This window comes from Musca domestica, unplaced genomic scaffold, assembly GCF_030504385.1.
Source record: "Musca domestica strain aabys unplaced genomic scaffold, Musca_domestica.polishedcontigs.V.1.1 37, whole genome shotgun sequence".
NCBI lineage: Eukaryota > Metazoa > Arthropoda > Insecta > Diptera > Muscidae > Musca > Musca domestica.
In genome coordinates, this window is record NW_026712321.1 from 8,346,603 (window position 1) to 8,358,742 (window position 12,140).

Genomic DNA, 12,140 nt, shown 5'->3' on the forward strand with positions numbered 1-12,140 from the left:
AGATAACCGGTAATAGAGAACTGTTGCCACTTCACAAATTATCTAGCGGGCCAGAATATTCTGTTCAATAGCTTGGTGGGTCTTTCCAAAAATCAAAAAGGGGGATATAGGCGACTAATCAATGCCCTATAGGACTAACATGAATGGAAACAGAGTAAGAATCGACATTTACACATCATCCACCATGGGATGGCCAAGTCGGATATACTTAACATTTCCATAATTCGGATCATCATATAACAGTACATGAAAAATATATAATACTTTTTGAGGTCTTGTTGAAAGTTAGGTACACAACATAACCAAGGTCATGTGCCAGGATATGGAAAAATATTGAATATTTTTATGATACAGTATTGAAAACCGATAAGAACCTAAATACCAAATAGTAGCCCATTGAATTGAATAATGTACACATTCTGCGCTATGTTTCTACCTCATCATAGTATAGGGTGCCAAAAAAAAAAAAAATCAATCATACAGAACATTTAGCAAGATTGGGCTAAATGAAAAGTGTTTTAAACGATGGCAAATAGGCGCAAATTTGTTGGTATATAATTTTTTTCTTTCAAATCCATTTAGTTCCTATGAACATACACATATACCTACCTACAAAGAGTACAAACATACATATATTCGTGTTGCCGCGCGCACATTTATTCGCCATTTGTAGCGTCCGAATGTTTGTTTTATGAGTTATTCTTAATGCAAATATTTGATAATATTTTGTTGTAGGTAGTTGGTTGGCGGGTTGGTCAAGAATAGAAATAATATGCAAAAGACAAAAAAAAACACAAAATGTTCCCTCCTTCCTTGCCCACATTCACATATACACGCAACCTATTAGACGACTTCGACGCGTCAAACATCAAACAAAGCGTTCGAATATATTTATGGCTATGTAAACATTTTTTTTTTGCTTTTTTCAAAATTGGCAAATTGTACGAGACCGCAACACGACAAACAAAAAATAAAATGGAAGATAACAAACCTCAATTTGTTGGTTACAACCACTGTTAGCCGGTTGAAAATGTTTACCTATTTTTTGTTTGGTATAGGACGTAAAACCCACAATTGATTTAAAAAAAAACCAAAAGAAAGTCGAGGGAAATTTTTTCTTGTTAAGAACTTCTAAACTATTCATAATTGAGAATATAATCTAAAGTTGGCTTATTAAAAGATCTTCCATCTATATAGGGTACAGGGTGAGATGAAAAAACTGCAACCAATTTCAGACTGCTATCATTTTTAAGCCACACGTCCGACAGCTGTTAAAATTATTCCAGTAACAGCTCATTATATTGTTTACAAGCGTAAAAAAGCATTTTGGTTAGAATTTTCCAGAAAAAAAGTTATTCGTGATGGAATTCAAGCGTGATAGTGTGATTTCTTTATATTTGGCTGGAAAACTACAAGTGGATATCGTTAGAGCACACCAGCATTTAAATGTGAATAAATCATTTGAGTCTCGTACCATCGCCCGACGTCAAGGAAGTGGACGGAAGAAAACAGCAACATCAGCAGAAATGGTTCGAAAAGTAAAGAAGCTATTTGAGGGAAACCCACGTCGCAGTGGCTGAAAAATGGCTCGTGAGCTGAACATATCGCAATATTCCATTCGGCAAATATTGAAAAAATGAGCTCGGGGTAAAGCCATTGAAATTCCAAGATTTTACACCGAGGCAACAGAAAGAAAATAGACTCAAAACAATTTTCTCCGATGAGAAAACATTTGTTGTCCAGCAATTTCTAAAAAAGCAAATGATCGTGCCAAAGAGGTTAGCTGAAAAAAGCGCCGGCCATGGTGATGGTGTGGGCCGCCATAACAGCCGATGTTCGCTCTCCGCTCGTATTATTTGACCGTGGTATCAGAATAAATCCGGATTATTATCGCGTAAATATTTTGGAGGGTGTATTAAAGCCTTGGGCGGGCAAATATTTTGGCCGCAGACCTTGGACATTCCAACAGGACTCAGCACCATCGCACTCAGCACGCGCCACCCAAGAATGGTTACAAAATGAGGTTCCTCGCTTCATATCCATCGCGCAATGACCACCAAAATCTCCGCTTCGCCGGGAATGGGCCAAAATACCGCAGAGCAAAATTCGGGCAGAGTGTTACGGTTTCATTGGCTGTTTGAAGACAATAATTCGTGCCAAAGGTGACCAATTCGAACAAATCTAAACTTTTTGTAAAATATGTTGCTATTTCCGACATTTTTTGCTTCCATTCAATTAAATTTAAAAATAAATCTAAAAGTTATGGCGTTTGAGTTTGTTGCAGTTTTTTTATCTCACCCTGTATATCAACTGATACAGCCAACACGTGCCTCATCGAAATAACGATTTTAGACCCTAGGTCTCTTTGAACCTAATCTGTTTCAGGACATTTGGAGTCAATCTGGCAATGATGAATATTTATGAAGCTCATAAAACACGAAATTAACATCCGATTCCATTCAGACTAGGTACATCTAAATATTTCCATCAACACAATATCTGTTATAAAGATGATAGAGATCGGATCATTCCATCTAGTACCTCCCCTACAAAGGGTTAAAATTTTGAATAACCAAAATGATCATATATCCGAAATAAGCATCCGGTTCCCTTCAAATTGCACACATCACAATATTTTTATTAACCCAATGTCTGGTGTGAAGATGGAATATATCGGTCCACTCCTTCTGGTACCTCCCCACAAAAAGGGTCAAAATTTTGAATATTCATTAAGCTCATAAAACTCGAAATTAACATCCGATTCCATTCAGACTTGGTATATCTCAATATTTCCATCAACACAAGATCTGTTACAAAGAAGGTAGAGATCGGACCATTCCTTCTGGTACCTCCCCACCATGAGTCAAAATTTTGAATAACCAAAATGATCATAAAATCCGAAATAAGTATCCGGTTCCCTTGAAATTACACACATCATAATATTTTTATTAATCCATGGTCTGGTATGAAGATAAGATATATCGGTCCACTCCTTTTGGTAAATTCCCCACAAATGGTCAACATTATGAGTATCCATGAAGCTCAATAACGTTTGATTCCATTTAGACTTGGCACATCTAAATATATCCATCAACACAAGTTCTGTTATAAAGATGGTAGAGATCGGAATATGCTTTGTGGTACCTCCCTACATAGGGTTCAAGAGGTTTGGAAAAACAAAACGCTCAAAGAAAGCAAAATAAGCATCCAACTCTTTTCAAATTTCACACATTCAGATACAGGGTTGTCCATATTCGACGGACGCATCTGGCAACGCCATAACTTTTGACAGATATGTCACATCGCTTAATGACATCCGCGTTTGAAGCGTCAGTCCAAGCTGATTTTTACCATGAACCAATACACGCGCTCTGAAATAGTTGAAATTTACATTCAACAGAAGAAGTCAATTGTGAAAACTCAAAACGCCGTTCTCAGCAGTTGGGCATGGCTCGGTCCACTTTACATCGGATTATTCGCATTAATTTGCATTTGTTCCGGTACAAAATTCAATTGACGCAAAGAATGTTGCCTGCGGACAAGCCTCATCGATTGGAATGGGCCCAAAAACAAACATGGATCCGTCGAATATGAGCAACACTGTATTTTTGCTAACGCAAGATCTCTTGTGAAGATGATATACATCTGCCAAACCCTTCTGGTACTTCATCCATAAAGGGTCTTTCCAATACTTATATCTGTCATAACTTGTCGGCTATTCCTTACTACTTGCTATATCGAAATATTTCTCTTTGCCAGAATTTTATGGATTTCCTTTAAATTATTTTTCTGTATTGGATGAAGTAGAAAAATGGAATACTTCGGTCCGCTATACGCCTCACGCATATTGCCACATTTTCCAAAAGTTTGTACATATTTGCAAAGTATAGGAAGTAGTCGATATTGTCCAAATCTGGCACGTTGTAATATTTATATCAGTCTTAGGTCACATACGAATTGGTCAATATTGGTCAACTGCTTCGGAACCTCCCCCCATAAAGTGTCAACAGTTTGAATGATCATAACTCAAGGCTGGGGGTATACATCTGCCGGCAAAACCGACTGACTTGTATAAAAAAATAACGATAAAAATTTTTAATATCGAACAAAACATCTTTGAAAATTCCAATCATTATCTCTAATAGTGACTTGTTCGAGTTAGAATTAACTCATCATTTCTTCTTAGCTTCACTTCTTTGAAATAAAATCTTTGAAATAAAGAAGATAAATGTTTCCGGAATTTCTACAATCTCTACAAGTGACTACCTCGAGCTAGAATAATAATTACTTATCTCCCCTCCCGCCTATATTTTTCCAGGCAGAAATAAGTTATGAGAAATCGAATTGAATTTGATAAAGATTTTAAGTAACCATACACATCTCCAGAAATTGCCAAACATTATAGTGACTCATACAAGTGTGAATTGTCTTCTCTTACCTTTTAACCTCTAATTCGAAATATATATTTTTTTCAAATAAGAAAAATATTTCCGTACATTCCCAACTGTTATCTCTAAAAGTGAATATTTCAAATTACAATTTAAATTACTCATCTTCTCTCTTTTCTCTCTCTCTCTCTCTCCATCTTTCAGAATATACAAAAAACCAAGGTGTCAACATCGGAAATGCTCTTCGGCCTACCCATGCAGGACACGGGCTTCAAACGTTATCCCCTCAGGGCACGATCTCGCATCATCCAGTATGCCATCACATTGATTCTCAAACAAAATGATCGGGAATATATACAATCGCTAAAGGAGAAGCTTCTAAAATATTATCCACCACCACAAATCCAGCAAGGAGGTACGTCGGCGACACCCAACCAGCCACATCATCAGCTCTCCGAGAAATCGTCCATAACCTATATTTTTTATCCGGGAGAATTTAAAATGTGGGAATTCCTGCCGCTCTCTATTGCCTTTGTACTGCTCTTTACCTATGTGTATTTTTCTGTGAGAAAAATCGATGTAATACGCTCACGATTTTTGTTGGCTGTCTGTGCTGCCATCACGATTTTGGGTAGTTTGGTTATGTCACTGGGTCTGTGCTTCTTTTTTGGTTTAACGATCAGCCTGCAATCGAAGGATATCTTTCCGTATTTGGTCATACTTTTGGGTTTGGAAAATTGCCTGGTCATTACGAAATGTAAGTATGAAGAGTAAAGATAAGGGGTGGATTTTTTAAGAGCTATTGGAGAGGTTTCAAAAATCTTTATTTGAAGTGATAGTACGGTCCATATAATTGAATGTTCTAATATTATGTATTCAATTCTCTTTTTCTCTTTCTCCCTCTGTCTTCTCGCCCACAGGTGTAGTTTCCACCGACGAAACCTTCGACGTCAAGATAAGAGTTGCCCAGGCCCTGAGTAAGGAAGGCTGGCACATCTCCAAAACTTTGCTAACCGAAATCACCATACTCACCATCGGTTTGGCCACATTTGTACCGGTCATTCAAGAGTTTTGTGTCTTTGCCATTGTCGGCCTCTTATCCGATTATATGTTACAAATGCTGCTATTTTCCACGATATTGGCCATGAACATTAAACGGCCCGAATACTCGACCGAAGCCAAACATTTACCCAAAATGATGCTTTCGTTTACGGGTGGCAACAACTCACACTCACCCACTGCGATGGCGGGTGGCTATGGCGGTCCCTTTGCCAGCAATGGACGTCCTGATTTTCGATTTTTTGGCAATTCCACAACGGCAAATGGTTTTTCACAACAACAACAACAACATCAGTTACCCTTTGGTGCTGGCAATTTTCATCGTTCACAATCACATCCTAAATTGGCTTTTGGCGATTTTGCCAATGGGCCACAGGGTCAGGAAATGAAGCGGTCTTCGATTGCATTGGGTGCCAACAGTAATCACCATCATCATCATCATCATCCCGATATACCGAAACGTTTGAAAATTGTTAATTTCTGGGCTCGCACTCGCTTCTTTCAGCGCGCCTTTATGGTGTGGATGAGTGTGTGGATATGTTCGATTATCTATAATTCAGGTTATTTGGAAAATCTGTTTGTGGTCGATGGCAATCGCACGGCTGGTGTTTATGGCAACTATGACATACAACGTAATTGGATGGCTGGCCGTGGTGCTGTATCGAATTTCTTCTCCAATGTCCATTCGGCAATTAATTCCGGTGGTGGAGATCCCATACACAGCGATGATGATCACAATCCCTATGGGGGTAATAGTGTTTTTGGCAATGGCCTTAATGCTGGTCATGAAGGCTCACCCGTTGAGGGTCACATCAATGAAACAGAGGCGGAGTTGAAACGTTTACTCTATCCCGATTATGAAATTAATTATTTCCTTTCGAATTTCCATTGGTCAACGATTATGAAACAGTATAATGTATCGCTAAGGGGACGTTATGTTACCATACTGCCCACCATTAAACTATCACATGCCATAAGTCCGGAAAAGGCAGTGCGAGGACGTAATCCCAATGAAAAAGTGGTGCAGAACTTTCAATGGAAGGCATTGGCCGCAGCCCTGGATCCATTGGACTTTAGTGATGATGAAAATAGAGAATCGCCGATGGTAATGCCTGGTGGCACACCACTGTTTCCCAAGAGTCCCATGGAGATATTCTTTGCCATTACGTTATGTTGCATAAGTGTGTTTGTTTTATGCTATACCATGGTGGTATTCTATCGTTGTATCTGTACCCGTAATTATGCCGAATGGCGTTCGAGCTGGAATGAATCTTCGGAGTTTATCCAGAAAACGGAACAGATACTTGAAGGTGTACCCATACAAATTGCCGGACACAAACATCGCATTGAATGTTTGGTGTCGGATGGTGCCAACATTATTAGCTGCTGTTTGAAGGGCCAAATCAAGGTGTGGGATGCCAGAAGTGGTGAAAACATCACCACCATTAACAGGGGTGACATACAGGTGACCACACACCGCGAAGATGGTGAGGTAATTGTGAGAAAATTAAATTCCTCGCCCGTCTGGTGTTTGGATTACTTTGACAATTTAATTGCGGTGGGCTGTGCCAATGGTCGCATTGAATTGTGGGAAATGCCATCTGGTATTTTAAAGGTAAAAACAAACATTGTTTATTTTATTTTTTTACAAACCAATTAAATTTTTATTGCTCCCCCTCCCATCCAACCATACAACAGTGCACTTATCATGAAGATTCGAAACGTAATCAGGGTATAACTCACATAAATTTAAATGGTGATCGTGTGATTGTGGCCCGCCTATGTGGACGTTTAGATTTCTATCGTTTAGAGACCTACTACAAAGGCAAACAAATCGATTGGGGTTTTACTTCAGCTTATCGAAGAAGTTAGTATAAATATTAATATATTTCCCATAAATTTAGTTTTTTATATTTTTATTCAATTTTTATAGCCCATGTCCGTACAAATTCAACGGGAAGCATTGGTTTAATGCATCAACAGCAACATCATCAGCAGTCGCAGCATCGAACGAATGAGCGAACAACAAATGAAGAAATGAAATGTACGCTAAGAGGTGTACGTTTGGCCCATCAACAGCCAATAACCTGTATGGAGGTGGTAAACGAAATGGTATTCACCGGCAGTCAGGATCACACACTGAAGGTATGACTCCTTAAAGGGTATTGGAATTCTGTTAATGGCATAGAAAGCCTATTTGTTTTCTTAGATAACCTCTAAGCGGGGACTAAAGAATAATTTATCTATGGAAGGCCTTATATATTCATAGAATGTTTAAAAAGGCCTATGTTTCTTCAATAGAAGGCATTCTTCTTTAGAAAGGCAAAATGTGTAAGACATCTTTTGAAGATCTGATGGTCAAAAAGTTTTTCCTTATAGTAGCTGTGATGAATGCAATTTGTTCATGGAAGGTCTTAAGGTGTAAGTATATAGAAAGCTTGAAGTCATGGCTAAGCATATTAATGTCAAATTATAATGGAAAACGACGGCAGCTCTACAATCCCTTTATGAAATGTCAAAAATTATGCCTAGCAATGACCTCAAGCTTCTTATATACTTACACCTTTACATATCTGTAGAAGGCTTAAACAATGCGTTGCCTAGGTATTCTTTTGTAGCATGTCAGCATGCCTTCTTCGTTAGTCGTCCCTATAATCTAATGATCAGGAGGTTTTCTTTTAAAGGGTACAAAAAGATTTTCTTTCATGGAGGACCAAGAGCCCTTTGTTTTCCATATATTGAAGATAAAGCTCATTAACGGTTATTTGATTTTTTTATGTTTCGAAATAGTCGTTGCACTACACAGAAGACCTCCAAAGTTTTCTGCCAGAAGTTTTCCAATTTCAAAAAGGCCTAAAAATGTCTTCAGTTCACGGAAAATGAGTAAAAATTATTTTATTCATAGAAAACATTTTATCCTAGAAGACCAGAACATTTTATCCATAGAAGACCAGACCTTCGGCATTATTCTGTGAAAGAACAGATGGTCTTCTTCTTATAAGAAGCTCTCCTTCTTTAGAAGTTAAAATGTTTTTTAGAACACCAACTGAAGCAGAACGATATCTTTTGAAAATCGAATGGTCATTTGCTTTTGATGACAAGAATGATTTCTTGTTTCTTCCGTAGAAGACCAAAAGAAGACCACTTGGTCTTATTCCATAGTAGTTTACTAGGTCTTCATTTTTAGGGGGGGAAACTTGACTGGTTCTTCCATAGAACAAGAAGAGGTTTTCTCCCATAGAATACGAAAACACAACGAAGACGTCTTCCGCCGAAGACGTAGAGGACCGCAATGGCTTCTTGTTCCATAGAGAAAAAGCATCTCTCATTGAAGATCACGAAAAGGCTTTTACTTCCATAGGAGACCAAAATGTTTTTTCATAGAATTCGACGAATGCTTATACTTTAATAAAAGACCACTAGAGCTCCTTCCATAGAAGACAACGACAGCTTCTCCTTTATTAAGAGATAACAATGTTTTATGTTACTTTAGAAGACCATGAGGTACTCTTCTTTAATAGAAAACTATAAGGCCATCATTTATCAAAAAATGTCACAAAGCCTTGTTTTACCATTGAATATCACAAGGCCTTGTTTTTCTACGGAAGACCATGAGGTTTTCTTTTACCGCAGAAGACCACAAGGCTTACTTCTTCCATTGAAAACCACGAGGCCTACTTCTACCATAGAAAAGCAGAAGTTCTTTTCCATAAAAACCCCTTGTTGATGTAAAAACCCTTGATGCATAAAAAACCTATGGGTTTTCTGTAGGAAGTTCACAGGATCATAATGTCAGCTTCCACCAAAGATCATAGGATAGGCAGAAAAGACCTAATTTATATTCTATTGAAAACATTTTTGCACAAACATGGTGTTTTTTAAATAGAAGGCCTTTTTTCATATAGGACCGAAACCGATCGTCAAAAAACTATACCTACAGAGTACCAAGTAGGAGGAGGTCTATTGGTCTAATAATGCTCCAAACAAGGCTTTTGATAAAAAAAAACACACAGTAGAACTTCCATCTTCCAGAGCAATAGACCATAAATCTCCCACTATGGAAAGAATAGAGTTATTATTTTATAATAATCTAGATTAGATTTAGATTTTCGATTTAGATTTTTGCAGGAAACTAGAAGGTCTTCATGCACTGATAACCAGGAGTTTCTTTTCACATTCGTACTTCCATTAAGGAATAGACCACAAATCTCCCACTAAAAAGAATAGAATTATTATTTCATAGCAATCTAGATTAGATTATTTTGCAGGAAATTATAAGTTCTTACACTGAAAACCAGGAGTTTCTTTTCACATTCGTCCATCCATTGATTCTTAAATCCTTTGCCTTTTCAATCCCCTCTAATATGTATCTCCCTTTCCCACAGGTTTACAGTTTAAATAACACCGATATCGAGTATACCCTACATGGTCATTGTGGACCCATTACCTGTCTCTTTGTGGATCGATGGCAACCGGGTACAGGTGGCTCGGGGTCACAAGATGGCCAACTGTGTGTATGGGATCTCTATACGGGTGCCTGTATGTATAACATACAAGCACATGATGGTGCGGTCAGTTGTTTGGCCTGTGCCCCTAGCTATGTTATATCGCTCGGTACCGATGAACGTATTTGTGTATGGGAACGATTCCAGGGAAATTTACTAACCACAATAAATATATCAAATGCGTATTCAAGTCTGTTAATGCTCACACCATCCCTATTGGTGACAAGCAAAATGGGTAAGTTGTGTGAATGTGGTGTTAAATGTTGGTTGCTTTTTATTATTTACATTTCTTCTTCTTCTCTATGTAGGATCTCTTATTGTTTGGGATGTACGAACTGGTGAACCGGCCAGAGAAGTTAAACTAGATTTCTCCAATTTACATTTATGTCCAAAGGTTATGATGTTGGCGTACGATTCAGTAGTCTGTGACTATGGCAATGAAATACGTGTTGTGCGATTCCCCATAGTTGGAGATAAATCTAATTAGGATTTAGGACACATACATATGCATTACATAACACATTCATCGTAATTTACATCCTAGATTCATGCATACACACACTCACTCATCTGCTTCTCTACACTTTTTTTACTGAAATGGAATCCATGAACTGATTAATGAAAAAAGCTAATTTTTATAGCAGCTGTCCTTTTTGTAGAGTTAGATAATTAATTTGTTTTTGTATCATAATACATATATATGTATAATGTCTATATATATATATTCATTTATAGCTTTAACATCAGCCAGACATCTTTATTTACAATACGGCATGACCATTTAAACTTAGTTTGTAATCGTATTGTTTTATATTTTACACCACTTTTTTGGCTTAAAGCATACAAAGTAATTATGATGACAAAGATATTTGTTATGATTTATTTAAAATATGATGGTCCACAGACCATTTGAATAGTTACCAAAGTCAAATTTTAATTTATACAAAAATAAAACCCAAAAGACTTTTAGGCCAATGTTTCCAAATGAATGCCAAGTCTGTGGCCTTGGGATCTTGCAATTTTCCATAACTAAAAGTGGTGTAGAATATAAAAGAGTCGCCATTAGACGACGTCCAATTTCAATTAAAAGAATTGCTTGTTTCGTGTTTTATTTTACTATCTTGCAAAAAAGGCCTTCTATTGTTTAACAATATTTAAAAATCCTTTTTTTTTTTGTTTTTCTGAACATTATAAAAAAACATATGTTTGTGGTAAACATTTAGAGATTTTAGACTTGCAAATTATACATAGTTGTTGTATAAGGTCTTAACTATTAAGTATAATTTTATTCTATTACTAGATTCCTAAAAACCTACTAAATATAAAATAATGGTTTTTCCTTTCTATCAAGAACCAGTGATTTCAAATACATATTTAATTATTTTTTTTTTCTTTTCGTTTATATTTTTTATGTTTATATTAAGTAAAGTGTGGTAGTTTTTATAAAAAAAAAAAAAAAACAAATATATATATTTTTTATTATTTTTATTTATTTCAGGTATTTGTTTTCATTTGTATAAATTAATATCTCACAGCAGATTTCATTGATGTCATTCTTTAATATATTTGAAAGTGGTAAAAATTTTATATATGCATGTTAACTGCATATTGTTTTGAAACAAAAAACTTTTAAAAGTTCAAAAAGAAATTATATAAACAAAAAAACTGATAATATAAATAAGCCTAAACATGAGTTAATAAATCCACATAATATCTATTTTTAACACCAGAAAGACCTATATTTTAAAATAAATGAAAATGTATTTTTAAAAAAAAAAAATCTTTTATTGTTATCATTTCTGTTTAACTCGGGTTAAATCCATTAAAAAAAAACAGCTGATTGTCACTTATACCTCTCTATAATTACATACCTTACTCAACACATAACAGCTTTTTTCCATTTTCAATTTTCATTACAATTCCATTGCTTACACGAGAAAAGAAAACACCGAATTCCATAAATTAATTATAATCCCATCATAAGTTTTATTTCCCCTTTTTAAAATAGGTGCCTTGGTAACCCTGTCTTGGTTTTTATTTTGCACAAACAGTTGGTAATTGGTACTTTATGCCGGCATTTTTTCTGTCGAGAACACTGAGTAACCCAAATGAACTAGTGCAAAAAGTTCCCTCCGGTGAATAACTCTATTAAACTGTCAATCGATATCTCCCGTTAAAATGAAGTATC

At 36.3% G+C, this 12,140-nt stretch overlaps 1 protein-coding gene across 1 annotated transcript in view; it reads left to right on the top strand.

Moving 5' to 3' along the window:
• Positions 1–10,501, top strand: part of LOC101891653 (sterol regulatory element-binding protein cleavage-activating protein) — a 36,008-nt gene extending 25,507 nt beyond the window's left edge. The window contains exons 4-9 of the mRNA XM_005185418.4: positions 4,593–5,145; positions 5,309–7,062; positions 7,146–7,314; positions 7,381–7,592; positions 9,833–10,187; positions 10,261–10,501. Coding sequence (XP_005185475.1) covers positions 4,593–5,145; positions 5,309–7,062; positions 7,146–7,314; positions 7,381–7,592; positions 9,833–10,187; positions 10,261–10,439 — 3,222 coding nt within the window. The 3' untranslated portion in view covers positions 10,440–10,501. The remainder of the gene's footprint in view (positions 1–4,592; positions 5,146–5,308; positions 7,063–7,145; positions 7,315–7,380; positions 7,593–9,832; positions 10,188–10,260) is intronic.
• The last annotated feature ends 1,639 nt before the right edge of the window (positions 10,502–12,140 follow it).